Below are 21,468 nucleotides of genomic sequence, written 5' to 3'. Positions count from 1 at the left end.
CACAACTATTGTGATGTTCACTTTATTATTGTGGTCTGGAACCAAAGTTGCAATATTTCTGAGAAATGCTATAGTAAGATAAATAAGGAATTATTTGAGATAGGTAATATTAGAAATAGTTTGGATTGATGACAAAAAAAATCTGTTGGGAATTTATTACTTCAATATGTAAAATGACATATTATGTAAGGTGGGAATAGAAAAAATAGTTCATCTCTGAGCACATAAATAACTTAGAAAATGAGAATCCAGTAACTCCAGAATTTGGACTTCTTGACCTGGAACACTCCCCGATCCTCCCAATCCACCCCATCCAACAATTTATTATTGCTTCTGTTGTTCTAGAAACTACCCTGTTTATCTCTGAATTTCAAGAAGCTAATCTATATTTCAAGAAACGGTATCTAAATCTTGACTATATAACAAGTGTTTTTAAAATAATAAAGACTTCACACTCTTGCTCCAGGAAACTTAAAGATTCAGTCAATGAGAAAAATCTATCCAAAAGAATTTTTGTTTTTTCATGATTTTCTTCTTAGTAAATGTGTTTTTATTTTATAACCAATTTTGTCATTTTTTAAAAAATTTTTTTAAAATGTATTTTATTGATTTTGTACAGAGAGGAAGGGAGAGAGATAGTTAGAAACATCGATGAGAAAGAGTCATCGACAGCTGCCTCTTGCACACCCCCTACTGGGGATATGCCCGCAATCAAGGTACATGCCCTTGACCGGAATCGAACCCTAGTCCCTTCAGTCCCCAAGCCAACGCTCTATCCATTGAGATAACCGGTTTCGGCCAATTTTGTCATTTTTATGACAGAGTGATTTTAAAGACCTACCTCATACTTGTTACTACTTTACCTACAAAAAATTTAAGTTCATTAGAATATCTTGACTTAAAGGCCATCATCATAATAAACTCATGTTGTCACTTATCCAGTGACTAGAGGCCTGATGCACAAAATTTGTGCACTGAGGGGGGTATCCCTCAGCCCAGCCTGCATGTTCTCCAATACAGGACCCTTCAAGGGATGTTCAACTGCTTGTTTACAGGGAATGACCTATGGGGGTCCCTGCTGGGGTGTCTGGCCAGCCTGGGTGAGGGGCTGAGGGCTGTTTGCAGGCTGGCCACATACCCTGGTGACCCAAGCTCCCAGCCCCTCCTTTTTTCTTTTTTTTTCTTTTCAGCGCCTCCTTGAGCAGAGGCCAGGGCTGGGGCCAGCTGGAAGCAGGTCTCTGGGATTTATTTATCTTCTATAATTGAAACTTTGTAGCCTTGAGCAGAGGCCAGGGCCAGCCAGGGTGGGAGGGAAGCTTGGCTTCCTACATCACTGGAGGCAACCCAAGCCTCCTGCTCACTCCAGCTCTGTGGCCTCTGCCATCTTTGTTGGGTTAACTTGCATACTCGCTCCTGATTGGCTGGTGGGTGTAGTGGAGTAATGGTCAATTTGCATATTTCTCTTTCATTAGTGTAAATATTCAGAGAATAGCCTACATAAACATTAATTCAAAGCAACAATCGTTTTTGAATCATGGTATTACTTATCATTATGAAAGTATCTGTTGCATATAAAATATACTGAAAAGCAGCATATAAGAAGGAGAGTATTAAGAAGTTGAGTAACTTGAATCTATTAATATTGATTGAATAAATTCATTTTTTTAAACATTTTACTTTTTAAAATATACTTTTATTGATTTCAGAAAGAGAGAAGGGGGTGGGAGGTACATCAGTGATGAGAATCATCAACTGGTTACCTCCTGCATGTCCCCTACTGGGGAATCAAGCCTACAACTTGGGCATGTGCCCTTCACCAGAATCAAACCTGGGACCCACTGAGCCAAACCAGGGCAATAAATTCTTAATAGTTTACATTATGTTTCTCAAACAAGCCCAGAAAAAATAGGGTATTCGTTTTTCCTTGTTTTTTGGAATACAGACACAAGATTATATGTAACATAAAACATTCATAATTATAGCCGTAATTATTTTTTTCTTTTGCACATGGCTCTGAAACCTAATAGAATCTTTGGTCTGTTCTTAAATACAATAAACTTCAGCTAAAATACTATAATTCTTAATAAAGAGTAAAATATTCAAAATTTAATACTTTTTTCTGTACAAGATAAAATCTTAGTAGTTACTGAACACTGATCTATAGTGAAATGAGATAAAAACTGTCTTGTAAGAGATGTCAATTCTGAATTTAGACAATTTATGTTTTCAACAACAAAAAATTACTCAAAAAAAAAAAAAGCATTGGAATAACAAGACTAAGCAGAAACAAAAGAAGCTAGAGTATTACTTCCTATCTCTAATATCTCAGGTAGTTAATAAAAAAATGATACATTGCCCTAGAAGGTTTGGCTCAGTGGATAGAGCACCAGCCTGCAGTCGGAAGGGTCCTGGGTTCAATTCCGGTTAAGGGCCCAAGGTTCCATCCCCAGTAGGGGGCTTGTAGGAGGCAGCTGACCAATGATTGTCATCATTGATGTTTCTATCTTTCTCTCCTTCTCCCTAACTCTCTGAAATCAATAAAAACATATTAAAAACAAAATAAAGCATAATACCTTAAAATTAGAAAATTTAAAACATATTACAGTATAATAAACATATTACTAAAATGTCAGATTACTTAAAAAATGGAAAAAAAACACATAGTTTTCAAACTAGAAATGAAACAAAATCAAGGAAATTCAGTAAATTCAGCAAAACACAAGGGATGGGATGGAGGATAAGAAAATACAATATCTATGCCATAGCCTTCAATGTTAGGAAAAAGACAAAAGGCAAAAAGATAGTTACTATAAAAGTCAGTGAGAAATCTCTTCTTTTTAAAGAAAGAAAGAAAACAAGTAGTTATACAATACTAGGAAAGATGCAGAAATAAATAATAAACTATACTTTTATTTCATAGTGACATGGAACTTAATATATTATATTATGAATAGAAAATATAATCTTTGAAAACAAAAACTTGACCATACCTTAAGCAAAGCAAATTCTCAGCAAATTAAAAACAACACAGATTATATTTTTGGTTTACAAAGCTAAAATAAACTAAAAATAAGCAATAAAAAGATGATAGTCTACTTGAAATTTTTAAAAAAGTCTACTAATTAACTCTGAGTACAGAGGAAATGAAAATTATATTGTGAGCATATCTCCTATGGGATTTGGACATAAAAGAAAAAAAAAAATTTGAGCCTCAAATGTATTTATTAGGACATAACAAACATATCTGAAATGATACGTATTATTTTTCACCTCTAATAATTTAAGGAATTACATAATACATTTACCTAATATTAATCATGATATTTTCCATTTTTAATATTTATTCATCTAGTGTTTATTTGGATATTGTGGTAGGTACTTTGCCTCACACTTGTGAGAGCTCTATGTCTGAATGGTTCCCCTCTCTCTCTCTAATATGGAGGAGAGAGAAAATAAGCAAATATCCAAGAACAAGATAATTTTAAGCTGTGATAGTTTTATGGAGGAAACAGGATGATGTGTTAGAGAGGTGAGGAGAAAACTTTCTTTTATAGTATCATTTGAGAAGATAAAATATAAACTATGACCTGAAGAAAGAAAAAGAAAAGAGAAAGGAAGAGAGAGAGCCAGGGAAGGAGGGAGGGAGAAAGAAGAGAGAGAAAAATAAGGAAGAAAGAAAGGGGGGAAAAAGAAAAGAGAAAGTATTCTAGGCAGGGGAAGATAACTATTTCTTTATATACAATTAATCAGCTTTCTGAGTATTCTCTTTATCCCCTTTCTTGTATGTGTTGTATAATATTTTCTTTCTTTTTTTTTGAGAAGATAAAGGATCTGTGTTTACAATATTCTTTTATTTAACTGCTAAATTTAATTTTCTAATGATGTGGTTTAATTTCTTGTTTAGGTGTTTTTGTGTGTGTGGTTGTTTTTCTTGCCATTCCTTTTCAGGTTTGCTAATAGGATTATCTATGCTTTTTTAGACTAGGAAGTTTTTTCATCTATTCTCTTAACTTTGTAAGTAACCTAATACTCTGTTCCTTTTCTTTTTTTCTTTCTCTTTTTTAAATAATCAGAATGCAACTTTTATTAAATTAGAACAATGTTTTGTTTTTGTATATATATTTTATTGATTTTTTACAGAGAGGAAGGGAGAGAGATAGAGAGCCAGAAACATCTATGAGAGAGAAACATGGACCAGCTGCCTCCTGCACACCCCCCACCGGGGATGTGTCCGCAACCAATGTACATGCCCTTGACCGGAATCGAACCCAGGACCTTTCAGTCCAAAGACCGACGCTCTACCACTGAGCCAAACCGGTTTCGGCTACTCTGTTCCTTTTCAAGGGTAGGTCTGTGACTATTCTTAAGATTTCTTCTATGGACATATTCTGTTATGTTTCTATGTCTTCTTTAGTTAATTTTTATAGTTAATTTTTATAGTTCTTTTTCTTAGAAAATCATTTTGATTAGAGTTTTGTATAAACTGATTTATAGTGTTCAGTTTTCAAACTTTAATATTGTTTCTCTCATTTTTATCATCATATATGCCAAGGCTTATCTTTTTCTATAATAGACTTACCCAAGAATCAGTTTTTGGTTTTATAAATTCTGTGCCTCTTTAGTTTTTTTTTATTTCTATTTTTATTATAAATTTTATTAATATAATTTGGTTTGTATTTTATCTTTGAAATGTTTTATTTTATGTATTTTAATACCCATAATCATGAAAATACTTGTTAAGCCAAGAAGAAAACTGCTGTTCTTGATACTATAATATACCAGAAATCTAAGGTATAAATAAATTGTGTAAGTTTAAAAATGAGAAGCATTCCATTTAAATCAGAAAAGATGCCCAAATGAGAACTATTACTGAACGGATCTGGAAACCTAATCAATGCAACATGACCAGAAAGAACAAACAAAAAAGCCCTAGAGAACTATAAATATTTTTTAAAAAGAAAACAACTAAATGCTGTCATTTTCAGAAAACATAATCATCCTTCTAGAAATTTCAAGAGAATTACTTGAAAACAAAGTAAACAGTAAGATCAACATACAAAAACCAATTGATTTTCTATTGACTAGCAATAACCAATTGAAAAATAAAGTGTAAAGTGGAAAATGTAATTCACAGTAACAACAAAAACTATAAAGTACCCAAGAATAAACCTAACAAGAAAAGTGAAGACCTACATGAAAAAAAACAAACAAACAACAACAAAAAAACCCACTTTAAAACTTTTACTAAAGGACATAAAAGAACACCTAAAGAAATGGAGAGGCATACCATGTTCCTGGATGGGAAGATTCAATAGTGTAAAGATGTCAATTCTCCCCAAATTAATCTGTAAATTCAATGCACTTCCAATCAAAATCCCAAAGGGATTTTTAATGGAACTTGACATGTTGATTCTAAAGTTCATCTGGAAGAGAAAATACACAGAAATTGCCAAAAAAAATTTTGAAAAAACAATTGGAGGGGCGCCCTACCAGATGTCAAATATAAAGTGGCAATAATCAAAACAAAATATTAAGTCTGGAATACATATAATTTGGACTTTTAAAATATGGTAAAGATAGTATTTCAAGTCAATGGGCAAGACATGTTGTTTAATAAATTATTTTGGAAGAATAATTATGACACTGGAAAAAATAGTGAAGTCTCTACCACAGAATATATTTTTTTTAATTTCCAGATGAAATAAATTCTACTAGAAACAGAATTAAAGAAGAAAATATAAGAGTTTAAATCACTAGGTTTTCTAAAAGATACAAAACCTAGAAGCTAGGTAGGAAAAGACCGATAGATTTTGAGTGTATAAAAATGAAAGATCCATAGACTATATAAAGTAAGACAACTGACAGGTCAGAAAAAAATTATAAAATATAATGTACTGGTGTGTACTATAAACAGAATTATAAACAAAGCCTAAAATTTCAGTAAGAAAATGACAAACCACACAATGGGTAAAATGAGTAGGCAATTTATATGAGAAATTGCAAATGATCAATCAATATGCTAAGCTTCATTGGGAATCAGATAAATCAAATTAAAATGAGATATCATTTTTTATCTATTAACAGATATGTCTAATGTTTCAGAGGATAATTTGGCAGAACCAAAAAGCAACATTTAAAAATGCTATTTTTCTTCTAGTTATCTAGTCTACAGAAATACTCATACATATATGTAAGCAAAAAAAAAAAATGTACAAGGGTGTTCATTACAATATTGATTATAACAGAAAAAATGATAATTTATATGATCACCAACAGAATCACTAAATAAATAATACTATGAAATAATAGCTATCTGAAGAATAAAAAAGATCTCCACATAAAGGACTATATCACGACTACCAAGTAAACCTGCCCTGCTCATTCTGTCCCATCACTTTTTATCTCTTTAAGCCTTTACTATTTACCTTTATGAAACATATCGATAGTGACACTTCCCCCTAATTTGCTTAATGGCTTTCTCTTACTTGAATGTGAGTTCATTTGGGTAAGGACCCTATTTTATTCTGTGCTTTATCCTTTACATCTAGAATAGAGCCTTAAATATAAAGTACTTAAAATTTTTATTGGATTAATGCAAATACTGATACAGAAAGATATCCACATTTAGTGAAAAATGCAAGCTGCAAAAGAAATACATATGGTGTGTATCTAAGTTGATTTTTAAAAAATATGCTTATGAAAAAATACAAATAAAAATTTTCATTATGTATATACTCAAATTATTAACAGTGGGAATCAAAGATTGAAATACAAGAAATTTAGTTTATACTTGTCTGTACCCTTTAAAAAAATGACCACATACTTCCCTAGTGTGTGATTTTACAAAATAAATAAATAAATAAAAATAAATTAAAAAAATAAAAAGTTTAAAAACCAGTTTAGACCTTCAAAGAAAAATATCAGGAATAACCTAACCATTTCCATATTTCTAACAAAAAAATTCCAAGAGCTATCTTAACTATTTGTCTCACTTTGAAATATACAGAATTAACTTGCTGTTACACATATGTATAATTCACTATGAAGTATGCAATGTTTATTGCAATAAAGACAATTGTGTTGTAAAGCAATAAATGCATCCTGACAATCCTCACATTATGCAAAATAACACATCCTTCCTATATAATAAAAGCCTAGGTGGTATCATGCCCTCACGACGTCACCACGAGATGGCCAGCAGGGGAGGGAAGTTGTGGGCAATCAGGCCGGCAGAGAGAAGTTGGGGGTGAATAGGCCAGTAAGGGAGGGCACTTGGGGGCAATCAGGCCAGCAGGGGAGGGCAGTTGGGTGTGACCAGGCCTGTAGGGGAGGGCAGTTGGGGGCGACCAGGCCTGCAGGTGAGGGTAGTTGAGGGGGACCAGGTCTACAGGGGATGACAGTTGGGGCAACTGGGCCAGCAGAAGAGGGGAGTTGGGGGCAACCAGGCCAGCAGGGGAGGGCAGTTGGGGACCATCATGCAGGCAGGGGAAGGCAGTTGTGGGTGATCGGGCCAGCAGAGGAGGGCAGTTGGGGGCTATCAGGCCAGAAGGGGAACAGTTAGGTGTCAATCAGGCCAGCAGGGGAGCGGTTAGGGGGTAATCAGGCTGGCAGGCATAGGTGGTTAGGGGCAATCATGTAAGCAGGTAGGTTAGGAGCCAGCAGTCCCAGACTGTGAGAGGGATATCCCAGATTGGAGAGGATGCAGGCCGGGCTGAGTGACATTTCTCCCTCCCCTCCCGTGCACGAATTTCGTGTACCGGGCCTTTAGTTGACAATAACATAGCTTAGACAAAATAGGACTTAGGATATTCTACTCAAAACTTATGCACCTCAAATCAAAACACTAGTATTGTATTAAAAATACTAGCATACTTGAAAAGACATTAAATTCCACAAATTAAAACATTCTACAATAAATATTTAACTTTTAAAATAAAAAATAACCCTGTAACAAGCTCTTTCAAAACAGAACACAGCAAAATTGAACCAAGGCAAAGAAATTCATGTAAATGAACATCATATTAAATATATTATTTACTGTTTGATCAGATATACTCAACTGTTAGTATTTTTAGTATACTTTGCATTCAGCTCCTGTTATTTAGTGGTACAAAACCTAAAAATGAGGGAAACTGTGTATGAACCAATGTACCTTCAGAGTTAAACTGCCACCGTTCCTCTAACTTTAAAGTATCAATATACGTATATAATGTAATAAAAAATTTCTAAAATAACCCCAGGAAAACAAGTATAAACTAGAACTGCTCCAGGCAAACTAAAATGTGGTCACTCCAACCACCTACTAATTATATATAAGCATTCATTTTATAGAAATATTCAGTGGAACAGAATAGTGTTACTAAAATATCACTGACTTTGATCCATTACCTAGAATCACGATGACAAAATATAAGTTATTATTTAATTAGCAATAAAAAGACTTAATTCTATATACCAAAATCTTTAAAATATCCAACACTATTTACTTTTGTTTCTTTATGCAAATGAAAACAACATTTGGCACATTGCAAAAGTACACCCAACTAAATGACTAGCCATTGGTAATATGTTCCATATGATAAACAGATTAAAGACAGATAGGTCTACTTGACACTCAAAAGCTCAAGAATTCCTAAAAAAAAAAAAAAATTTTCTTTTAAATGTAGCTAATAGTTTAATACAGCAATGTCGGTAAAATGTCTTTAAAATATTATTTCTAGGCAAAATTTCACCCAAAATCGGTATTTTTTTCAAAGAAAAAAACTTGAATGTTACTAACAGTCACATGATTCAACATTAATACTTCAAAAAGCAATTCCTTTATATATAAAAAGTATTACCAGAGAAAGAAACAAATTAAACGATAATTGACTTAGCCCTGGCTGGTTTGGCTCAGTGGATACAGCATCGGCCTGTGGAATGAAGGGTGCCGGTTTCTATTCCAGTTAAGTGCACATGACTTGGATAAAACTGACTTAGGGGTCATCAGGAGAGGCAGTTGGGGGCCTGATCCCCAGTGGGGGGCATGAAGGAGGCAGCCAATCAATAATTCTCTCTAATCACTGATGTTTCTCTCCCTCTTCCTTCCTCTCTGAAATAAATAAATACGTGTGTGTGAGTGTGTGTGTGTGTGTGTGTGTGTGTGTGTAAAATTTATTTAGTAATTACAACTTCATCACAAATCACAAGAAATTAAACCAAAATTATAAAATTTATTTCACTGGATATCTGACATCTCTCACACCCCCCCCATATCAGAGTCATCCTTTCCCCACAGTGATACTGAAATATGTTCTCCATGAATAACATAATAAATGAGCCATGAACAAAATAAATTTAAAAATTTTAGTGAAAGTTAAACATCCTAGCTATAGAAGGTGACTTAAGACTTATAACATTAAAATATATATATATGTGTGTGTGGAAAAAAATAAATAAGTATATATATATTTATATAAATTTGGTGAGTTCTCCTACTCTGGGTGAAAATCCAAGAGAAAATGGCTATGTACCACATTCTAAAAATCCCCCACTGTCTTCCCAACACATCTCATCATTCTAGTCAAGGATCCAACTGCCTCAAATCATATCTCAAGATTATGACTACAGGATATCAGCAATCATGCCACATGCTTGCCCTGGGCCCTTTCTTTTTTTTTTTTTTTTTTTTTTTTTAAATATATTTTATTGATTTTTTACAGAGAGGAAGGGAGAGAGATAGAGAGCCAGAAATGTCGATGAGAGAGAAACATCAACCAGCCGCCTCCTGCACATCCCCTACTTGGGGATGTGCCCACAGCCAACGTACATGCCCTTGACCGGAATCGAACCCGGGACCTTTCAGTCCGCAGACCGACGCTCTACCACTGAGCCAAACCGGTTTCGGCTGCCCTGGGCCCTTTCTAATAGGCTTTTCTATTCAATCTATTATTCTTCCATTCATTCATTTAAACTTTATTTTTACTGTGGACACTTCTACAGATTTCCCCATTTCCCCCCTTTGTCCACCTCCACCCAGCCCCCATACTCCTCTTTCCACTGGCCATCACCCACTGTTGTGTATGTCAATAGGTTTTGTATATGTGTTCTTTAGCTAAATTCTTCACCTTCTTTCATCTAAACCCCTCAACCCCTCTTAATAAAGAGGCAACTTTACCTCCGTGGTGTTACAGACTAAATGTTTGTATGCCCCAAGAATCATATATTGAAATCCTACTCTCCTCAATATGATGGTATTAAGAGATGGGGGTCTTTGGGGAGTAATTAGGATTATATGTAAAGAGAGCAGAACCTTCAGGAATGAAATTAGTACCCTTATAAAAATCATGAGAGAGCATGCTTCTTCTTGCTTTCCATCACATGAGCATAAGACAAGAAGTTGACAGTCTACAACCTGGAAGGGGTCCTCACCAAAACCCAACACCATGTTGGCACCCTGAGATCTCAGACTTACAGCCTCCAGAACTATAAAACATAAATTTTTGTTGTTTATAAGCCAGTCAGTCTAAGGTACTTTGTTCTAACAGCCCAAATTGACTAAGACACTTGGAAAGTTTGGGAACACATGCTTAAATTCTTTTGATACAGTCTTAAGAGCAAGGCTCTAAGTTTTATATCTATACTAAAATTAATGTACTGATATCCGAATAACAATATCAGATATCCTGATTTAATTATTCTGGGGTATGGTTTGGGCTTAAGGATTTTTTAAAAATATTTTTTTATTGATTTCAGAGAGCAAGGGAAAGAGAGAGAAAGAAACATCAATGATGAGATTCATTGATCAGCTGCCTCTAACATGCCCCCTACTAGGGTTCAAGCCAGCAACCTGGTTCATAGGTCAAGGCTCAACCACTGAGCTCAACCACCGACCTGGGCAAAAGATTTTTAAAAGCTCCCTAGATAATACTAATGCAAGACCCAGGTTAAACCAATGTTTAAAAGATAAAAATTAATATCTCTATCATGAAAGTAGCTTATTACATGAAGAAAAAAAAACTTCTCTTAAATAAAAGGCATTTATCATTTTAATTGCTATTAGATTGGCTTATATTAAAAAATAATCTATTTTATAAGACACATAAAAGACATGAAAACTTTCCTCATGCTATTTCTTAGTTATTAAACCAACACATCTGAATACCTGAAATGTACTCAGCACTATGCTAGGCACTGATGGATAAAACTGGATCCCTGTACTCCTGTATCCATCTATACCTTTTAGGTGTCCCCAACTCAGCCATCTAATCCCACTATCATCGCTTTCTCCTTTCCATCAGGGGTTACACTGGGATCAGAGTAAAACTGCAATGACAAATACAAATATGCCTTTTGGGGATAAATGTTCAGTTTTAGCTACAGATTTGTTGATGTTTTTACTCAAGGATTATTCATAGAGCTTAGTAAATCCTAAAAGAGAAATTCATTCTATAAAGAACAGATATACCAGAATATAAAAGGTATGATGTCAATAATTAATCTGTTTGCCCTAACCAGTTTGACTCAATGGATAGAGCGTTGGCCTGCAGATTGAAAAGTCCCAGGTTCAATCCTGGTCAAGGGCATGTACCTTGGTTGTGGGAGGTGTGCAGGAGGCAGCTGATCGATGTTTCTTTCTTATTGATGTTTCTAACTCTCTATCCTTCTCCTTTCCTCTCTGTAAAAGTCAATAAAATATATTTAAAATAACAATAAAAATAATTAATCTACTTAAATGGTGCCAAGGGAGTAAAAAAAAATTCTTATCACATCGTGTTTTACAATATAAATGCTAGAAAGACTGAATTAAAAACATACAGATTAATATTATCTGATTTCCAGAAGGGAAAGATATTTCTAAGTATAAAAAAGAGAAAATAATCCCAAAGAAAAATAGATAACCTAAAAAAAAAATACCCTTAAAAAAGGGGGTACCAGTATATAAAGTCAGAAAAATTTTTTTTTACCACATTTGACTAAGATTTCCATCGATATATATTATCAAAAAAAAAGACCAAAGAATATTTAAAAAGCGTTTTTGTAACAAAAACTGGAAATAATCCAGATATCCAATAATATAAATGCACAGTAAATTAATATTCAAGATAAATAGTACGCAATCACTAGAAGTTATTTTGAAAAACATAAGTGAAATAGAAAAAGTTCAAAACATAAATATGTTCCAAAACATATTAAAAGTTAGGACATCAAATTCTCAATCCTAGTAAAAATATTTTAGATGTGAGCATAAAAACTGGGATAAAATATTAAAACATTCATGTTTTTCCTTCATGCTTCAAAATCTTTACAATAAATATGTATTCATGTAATTAATAAAGTTCCAAGATCAATTTCTTTTATGCTAGAAATCTATTAGAACTTTTTTAAATCTAGAGAAAACACAGAAAAATAGTCAATGCAGTATCCTATATAATAAAATCCTAATATGAAAATTGTCCCCTAGACTGGAAGTTCTACCACTGCCTATGACGGGCACTCACCACCAGGGATTGCACCAATGCAGAATGTGGAGGGCATCAGCAATGTGCACTGGCAGTGGGTGGCAGTGGAGGTGCTGCCAGCCCTGATGGGCCCCAATGAGAGCGGGACCATGGGGATAGTGGGACCATGGTGGGACGGTGGAGTAGGTGAGCGGGCAGCACAAGCCAAGGCAAGTGTAAACGGGGGCCCAACTGCCCCACCAATTGCCCTGCAGACAGTGATTAGCGACAGTGGCAGGGGCTCGAATGCCCTGCCAATTGCCCCACAGGTGGCAACCAGCAGGGGGTGGCAAGGGGTGGGGCGCCACCCAGACTCAGACGAAGTGGGGTACACAGGGGCCCAGGTGTTGCCCAGGGCCCAGAAGTCAGCTGGGACCTATCCTTCCACAAGACACACTCATGCTTCGGTCACTGGCCAGGCCTAGGGATTGCACCAGTGCTTGAATTTTGTGCATGGGCTTCTAATTATTTATAATAGCAAAAGAAAAAAGTATAATTCATTTGATATATTTTAATTAATATTTCCACCAAATATTAAATGATACAGAAAATATAAACGTGTGAGGGAAAACATTGAGATATATAATATGGTCCCAATGTTTAAAATAAGTATGTATCTGTATTTGCATAAAGAATGGACTGAAAGAAAAATACCAAAATATAGCATCATTCATTTTAATTTTCTTTGAACCTCTCTACATTTTCCAAGTTTTCTATGAGAGTATGTAATTTAAATGTTTTCCATCCCTTCCCTACAGTTAAAAACAGTGATGCCATAATAATAACCTAAAACATTTTATTTTAAATTGCTTCAAAATTCATTCACTTCTCTAAACATAGGCAAGTGCAATTTTTGAAAAAATGCACTAAATATTTTTTGGCCTCCTGAAAATTCACCATGAAACTTAAGTATATTAGATGCTACTATACAAATATGGTATACTTTCAACAGTTAACATTAGCAGTCATCTGTAGTAGGAGCATCTGCAATGGAACTGCATGATACTATTTAAGTTGAGTACACACTGCATGGATATCATATAAAATGACTTTATAACAAAAAGATGAGAGCTACGAAGATGTGGAACTTTATTAGCTATGAAAAATATCTCATCGCCATTTGCCACAACTTAATCTATTTTTCTGTTATATTTGGTCCAACATTTAACTAACCCCTATAGCCATGGCAGTGCCAGACCAAATGATTTCCAGGGCCTTATAAGGTTTGTGGGTTGGACTTCCCCACCCCTTGACCTTATTTAGTCATGACAGAGTAACTGGTACTTGACTAGGCTTCCTGTCTTTTTACAGACAATGAATACTAGACAAAACAAGGATATAACACAACTTAAAAGAAACAAAGACCCCCATACGCATGCCATATCCAGCAGTATTTGAGGAAAACATTAGCAGAGAAGTGAAGTCTTACTTGTTAGGAGATGAAAATCAGACATTGGAGCCGAGAAAGCTAAAATCTGTGGGGCAGAATCCTAGAAAGAAGAACTGGGAAAAGAACTGCTAGGGAACTATAAGATAAAAAACTATCTGGAGTTCCTTCAGGGTTGGGATGTATGGAGATCAAACCAGCCAGATTAGAGGGATTAGACTTGAGAGTATTTGTAGAGAATCTAGAAAGGCCATATATAATAATAGGCAGATTACTTAACTGTACAGGACAGGCTCCTAGAAAAGACTGCTTAAAAAGAATGAAGCTGATTCACACTGCTAAACAACAACAACAAAAAAACACAACAAAAAATAATACGCTTTAAAGAAGGAAAGTAACACTCAGATATTCAACAATGTAATATTATGTCCATCAGAAAGGGGAGACACATCAACTGGTTGCCTCCTGCAAGAGCTCTGACCTGGAGCAGGGAGGGAACTCTAAACCCAGGTACATGCCCTTATGCAGGAATCAAACTCACCACCCTTCGGTGCGTAGGCTGTTACTCTAACCGCCTAACAATATGAGCCAGGGTGGACTTAAAACTCTTTTAAAACATGGTCAGAGATTTAAATAAAAATGTGAACATAATGTAGACAGAAATAAAATCTATAAAAATGAAGCATCAAATAGTATTTTCATAGTTTAAAAAATAATCTTTGGTACCAAGAATTTACTGGATGGCACTGCAGAAAATCAGTGAACCTGAGACAGAACACAGAAATTATGTGAACTAAAGCAAAAAGAGAGCAGAGACAGAAAAAAAAAAAAATGTCCAGAGGCAAAATTACCTTTAAGAGAAAATAACATCTCCCTAAATGGTTTGGCTCAGTGGATACAGCGTCGGCCTACAGACTGAAGGGTCCCAGGTTCGATTCTGGTCAAAGGCACGTACCTGGGTTTCGGGCACTTCCCCAGTAGGGGGTGTACAGGAGGCAGCTGATCAATGTTTCATCGATGTTTCTAACTCTCTATCCCTCTCCCTTCCTCTCTGCAAAAAAATCATTAAAATATATTTTTTTTAAAGAAGAAAATAATAGCGAGTGTAACTGTAATCCCAGGAAGAGAGTAGGTGAAAAGTAGAAAAAATATTTGAAGAAATAATACCTGAAAATTCTCAAAATTAGACAAAAAACATAAACTTGCAAATCCAATAAATTCAACAAACTTCAAGCAGGATAATCCCTAAGAAAATTATACCAAGGCATGTCACAATAAAACTACTGAAAATCAGTAATAAAAATATCTTTTAAAAAGCCAGAGGCGTACAAAAGAAGAAAAGTAAGAATAATTGCTGACTTCTCATCAAAAGGAATGGAAACCAGCAGACAAGGGTTAGATTCCCACTTCAGGGCACATACCTGGGTTGCAGGTTCAGGAATGGCGAGGACACGTGGAAGGCAACCAATCATTATCTCTCTCTCACTTCAATGTTTCTTTGTCTCTCTCCCAATCCCTCCCTCTCTTTCTAAAATCAATGGAAAAATATCCTCATGTGAGGATTAACAAAAAACAACAAACATTTACTGTGTCTGAGATACAATGTTAAGTCACTGAAGACACCAAGAAGAATAAAACTATTCACAGCAGATCATACAATAAAACTAAAAGCTCAAGACAATGAAAAAAGAATCCCATTAAATATAACCTAGAAAATCATAAAAATCAATGTCAATATAATTCAGCATTCTCCCTTACCTATCACTTTATGAAAAATATATGCTTTATAATATATAATATAAAATTATCCACCTGACAAGACTTATTAAATGATATACATAAGGTTTAATGTTAATATTTTTGGTTCTTTAAATGGGTACAGTCTTATAGAAGGGAAACTTTCTATCTACTGTTATTTCCATTTATTTCATGAAGAATAATACAAATACAAAACAAACTCAGAAAAATATTTTTAGAAGATAAAATATTACACAAATGTGATAAAATATTTTTTAAAAATTTCCAATATATGTAAACATTTAAAATACCAGGTTTTTAGAAAATCTTTAAATAGTATTTCCTTATAAAATATAAGAATTTAGAAACTATATTTCTCAAATCTGCTTTACATTTCACACAAATATATGTTAGTCTTTGTTATGATGACAGGGAATAAACTACAAATGTAGGCATGTGATAAGGACTGGGAAAGTGGACAAATTTAAGTTTAGAACCAGCTAAGAATAAGCACCAGTTAGATGAATGTAGTCAACAAATGAGGTCTGTGTGAAAGCAAGGAGTTAGGCTGGACACAATATCCAAACATTAAGTAGAGGATCAGAACCTGGACACACTATAGCTGGAAAAAGAAATCAAACTGAACTCGGCAGCAGGTATCAAAACTCAGAGAAAGAGGCTAAATGGTAAAAGATCAGAGATTAAACAAGGAATTCAAGCAGCAGAAAACACCAACAAGCAGTTTAACATTAATCTCAACAGTTGCTTAGAAATTGGAGTTGGGAAGGGTTAGTATTTGAAACATGGAAAGAGATGTGCAGATGTTTACTGAGATTTCTCTTTTCCTATAGAAACAAAAAATTTCAATGCCAATTTCAAATTATGGCAAAAAATGTAATACAAATATATATTTATGTATAAATATAAATACAAAAAGGTACAGTTTTAAACACTTCAATTTTGCTACCAATCAAAAGAATTTGCAACGAACAGTTTATTAGTCTTTAGATAACCAAAATATACATTAGAATCTTATTGTTCATTTTTATACACAATAGAAAAGATAACTAGTCTCAGGAAAAAAAAAAAAAAAAAGCCCTTGATTTATGAAAACCACTGGGCATCTGTGAAAGTATACTGGAAAGTAATAGGATCCAAATTCTTACACAAAGTTTTTCGCACTTCTTAAACCTGCTATATTGTAGTTGAAAGATAGAAATCATGGGGATCCCACGAGTCTTTCAGAGGATCTATGAGGTCTAAACACTCATTTGTTTACAAATCCTACAGTGTCATTTGTTTCACTGTGTTGACATTTACACTGATGAAACAAAGTAATGGTGGATTAAACTGTTGGCCCCCTTAATACAAATCATAACACTGATAATCATATTTTTCATTGCCATGCACACATAATTAAAAGAAAAAAAGGAGTGAAAAGGCTAACTCCATTATGTAGTAAAAAAATACTAATTTTTACATTTTAAATCATGAGCACATGACTTTTTAATACTCTATAACAAAATAAAAAAATTTCTACTGTATACCTAAGTATATAGTTATCACAACAAAAAATGTGCAAATGTGAGCTAAACCAGTAGCTTTTCCTGATGGAATATAATTTTTACTTAAGACAGAGTTCAGACTTACTTGGCAGACATTTTTTTTTTTTTTAATGAAAGAAGTGAGCCTGTCAATTCAAGTGAACAACTCTTTGTCATCAGTGATAAAATTTCATTGGGTATTTAAATGGGTTTTAAAATTCTGTCATCCCAATGAAAATCAAATAAAAACTAAAAAGTAAATGTTAACCAAAAGAATTAAATAGGATATATGATTGTGTTTTATGTGCTTTTAAATAAACTATCAACGGAAAACAAAATTAACAATTTGGCAAACATATGACACTGTGAATGTGACATCTTCCCAGTTTTTGACTTTTCTAAGGAGATTAGTGGTTATATTAGCAAATAAGCTTTTTAAAAAAAATACTGTAGAATAAAATACAGCAGTATTGTAAAGTGTATTTTCCAAATGACGAATGTATGATGTTAGAAAATTGCCCTAGCAAATTTGGCTCAGCAGTTAGACCGAAGGGGCGCGGGTTCAATTATGGTATAGGGCATGTACATCAGTGGCAGGCTCAGTGTATGGCCCCACTAGAGGCACATGTAGGAGGCAAACATTGTCGCAATCAAGTCACTTCACATCAGAGTAAGTTCTTTGGGCAAGTGTCAGAACAAAGGCCCCTAACAATTCAGAACCAGGAAAGTGCATATGTTGTTGCACATATATGTAGATAGTAGATGAACTTCCCTAATTCATTCTCTACAACATGCATTAACCACTGAATTATGATGAATTAATGTGGGACTAGTGGCATTTGGACAACTTGGACTTTACTCTTATGTAACAGTAATAGATTAATTCATAGATGTCTAGTTACACCACCTTTTAAAAGCCATTTGAAGCCTTCATCCTCCACTAAAATATCAGTCTTCTTTACAGGGATTATTAGCTATCATAAGTGTCTTCTACTACTTTTCCCACTTCTCCCTAAAGTTGGGAGTATAAAAATAATGTTGCAACTTCTAGCGCTCTCTCCAGGATAAACTTCACTTTCAAATAAGAGTACATATTCATAATGCATACTCTATAGCAGAAACATGAATCTGTGTATGGAGCATATATGTGAGTGTACTGTATGTATATGAACATACACACATATATTCTGTATACTGATTTAAATGTTACTAGAAAAAACTTTAAGGATAAAAGGTAAAAATGGGATCCAAGAAAACTTCTAGATAACCCAATATAGATGATAATACATATTTACAAATATAAGCATAAAAATATAACCTAAAGGTGCTTAAAAAATAATCTGTCTGTTGATAAATTCAGAATGCTAAAAGCATGGGTTTCCAAATCTTCAGATAAAAAAATGAAGTAAAATATATATCACACACACACATACATACATATATATATATATATACATACATACATACATCTGTAAGCATCCTAAATTCAAGAATGTTTCATTACCAATGGTAAACCTTTTGTCTTCTGAACTTTTACCTTTGTGAAGCAAAATTCAATCTCAAAGTGCCTAGAACATTGAAGGTATTCAATTAAGTATTGGAATGGAATTGTAACATTCCATCTACCCAATATGTCTGACCTTACAAAACCTTTTAATAAACTGAAAATGTCATTTGTATCAATCAAATAATTTACATATTACCTAAACTTTTCTGTCTCTAATATATACACTTATGTACAAAAAGGTGCTCTAACTGTTCCTAGTCACCTTGGTTAACTAAATATAGGACTTTAACATTAGAAATCCACAGATTTACTGGCATATCGGGTCTAGTAATAATTAATGTCGTTTTTAAACATTCGTTTAAAATCTTGCTTGGCGTTGACTTGTATTGACATAACCTTCAAACACGTGGTATCTACAGAACGTGTGAAGTGCAATTAACAAGTTTTGCTTGAAAAAGTTTGTGTTTGGTTTGGTTTTTGTTGCAAAACTAGGGCTAAGAAGATGGCGGATGAAGAGCATATTCGGCACTGCATGCTTTATGAGTTCCAATTAGGAAGAAACGCAAGTGAGGCTGCAAAAAACACCTGTAGTGCTCTTGGTCAAGATGCAGTTAGCGCCAGAAAATGCCAGCATTGGTTTGAGAAATTTCGCGAGGGAAATTTTTCGTTAGATGACAAGAGTGGTCGAGGCCGTGTGTCCAATTTTGATCAAGAAGCTCTTCAAGCTCTTTTGGTGCAAAATCCTCAAATTACCCAACAAGAGCTTGCGACAACTTTAAATTATTCACAAAAAACAATTTCCAATCAATTGCGTGCACTTGGCAAAGTCCAAAAGTTTGGAAAATGGGTTCCTCATGAGTTGACCGACAACAACCATAATCAAAGAGTCACAATTTGCAGTTCGCTCCTCTCTCGTCAAAACCGTTTGCCATTTTTAGAGCAAATTGTTACCGGAGATGAAAAATGGGTGCTGTATGTTAATTTGAAAAGGCGGCCTCAATGGTTGGACAAAAATGAGGCTCTGTAGCCCACGCCAAAACCTGACTTGCATGCGACAAAAGTGATGCTGTGTGTTTGGTGGAATTTTAAAGGAATTCTTCATTATGAACTTTTACCATCTAACCAAACCATTACAAGTGCAGTGCATAGTGCCCAATTGGAAAGGTTAGCCCAAGCTTTAAGAGAAAAAGAACCCGCGCTGATTAATCGGAAGGGCGTAATTCTTCACCACGATAACGCACGACCGCATACTGCAAGAATCACTGCTGAAAAACTGCGCCAGTTGGAATGGGAAGTTCTCCCTCAACCTGCATATTCTCCTGATATTGCCCCTTCCGATTACCATTTGTTTCGTTCTTTGCAAAACTTTCTTCTTGGAAAAAAATCTAATAATGAAGAATGCCTCAAAAATGCATTGACCGAATTTTTTGCATCAAAATCACAAGAATTTTCAACAGAGGGATTAAAATGCTTCCTGAGCGTTGGGCACAAGTAGTAGAAAACAACGGCAACTATATTGTTGATTAAATTTTGTTGTATTGTTTAAATAAATTCGATTTAAAAAAGTATTAGAAAACAACATTAATTATTACTAGACCTAATATATGATGTATATTGCATAGAATAAAAATTTAGCAAGTATCTGTCAAAAGAATCTATTTCAAGGAAATTTTATATCATTACTAAAAGTAACTTATACTTTTATTAATGACATAAATATTTAGTAATGATAAAAATAGCAAGTGGATTTTCCCTGTTGAACTAGAATGCACTACTTACCATTAGCCCATAGCATTTGACAAATCAAAAGGAAGCAACAACATTCCCATGACTTTTTCAATCTAATATATAGATTTAAAGAGTCATATATGTATATGGCTGATATGCTAAGTGTCTTCCCAGGTAATGACCTCACATATCAACATCCAACTTACTCTCCCTAGCAACTAGACTCCTTGCAGTTTCTTCAGCCCAGGAACACAACTTGCTTTATAGCCAGATGGAAACATTTTATACTTTTACCAAATGTCTATGAAGCATTTTCCTATGCTTCATCTCATTTGATACTCACAGAAGTCCTGGAGTAGGTAGGTAGGAGTCTTGGTGGAATCCTTTTTTTTTTTCTTTAGCCGTAAAACGGAGATTTAGAAAGCTTAGAAACTTGACCTGACTGAAAAGAAGAAAGAAATGATGGGCCCTGCCGAGACAGGTTTGGCTCAGTGGATAGAGCGTCAGCCTGCGGACTGAAAGGTCCCAGGTTCAATTCCAGTCAAGGGCATGCATGGTTGCGGGCACATCCCCAGTAGGAGGCGTGCAGGAGGAGGCTGATAAATGTTTCTCTCTCTTTGATGTTTCTAACTCTCTATCCCCTCTTCCTCTCTGTAAAAAAATCAATATATATTAAAAAGAAAGAAAGAAAGAAAGAAAGAAAGAAAGAAAGAAAGAAAGAAAGAAAGAAAGAGAGAGAGAGAAAGAAAGAAATAGTGGGCCTTAAGAATGGCTTCAGGTTTTCTCACTGCACAGAATATAGGAAACATTGCTGAGGTTAAATATTTTATCCTTTGTTCTCCCTGCATGATCTACAGTAATAATCTGCTTCATATTGATATTTACTGCTGTGTTGTGGACAATTAACAGAAAGAGAAAGTTGAGATGTTTCACTGTACTGGAAAAAGTTTAGCTAAATCAGAAAACAGGTCTAATTAAGCAAGCTTATTCTACATATATAAAAGGCTAAGTAGACTCACACATATGTTATACATGTAAAGCTCTCACTGGTACCAACTGCACACATGTATTTCAATCTGTCATTGT

General features: G+C 34.4%; 1 protein-coding gene across 11 annotated transcripts in view; it reads right to left on the bottom strand.

Moving 5' to 3' along the window:
• The window catches only part of ANKRD17 (ankyrin repeat domain 17), a 156,125-nt gene that overhangs the window by 101,655 nt on the left and 33,002 nt on the right, over nucleotides 1-21,468 (bottom strand). The window contains exon 1 of one of the 11 annotated variants that reach the window (XM_036414186.2): nucleotides 5,288-5,437. The exons of the other annotated variants lie outside the window; for them this stretch is intronic. Coding sequence (XP_036270079.1) covers nucleotides 5,288-5,290 — 3 coding nt within the window. The 5' untranslated portion in view covers nucleotides 5,291-5,437. Of the gene's footprint in view, nucleotides 1-5,287; nucleotides 5,438-21,468 lie in introns of those variants that run through there. 11 annotated transcript variants of the gene reach the window in all.

Source organism: Pipistrellus kuhlii, unplaced genomic scaffold, assembly GCF_014108245.1.
Source record: "Pipistrellus kuhlii isolate mPipKuh1 unplaced genomic scaffold, mPipKuh1.p scaffold_m20_p_1, whole genome shotgun sequence".
Classification (NCBI taxonomy): domain Eukaryota; kingdom Metazoa; phylum Chordata; class Mammalia; order Chiroptera; family Vespertilionidae; genus Pipistrellus; species Pipistrellus kuhlii.
The sequence above is the reverse complement of the archived record's forward strand: the minus strand, read 5'-3'. Positions and strand labels throughout refer to the sequence as shown.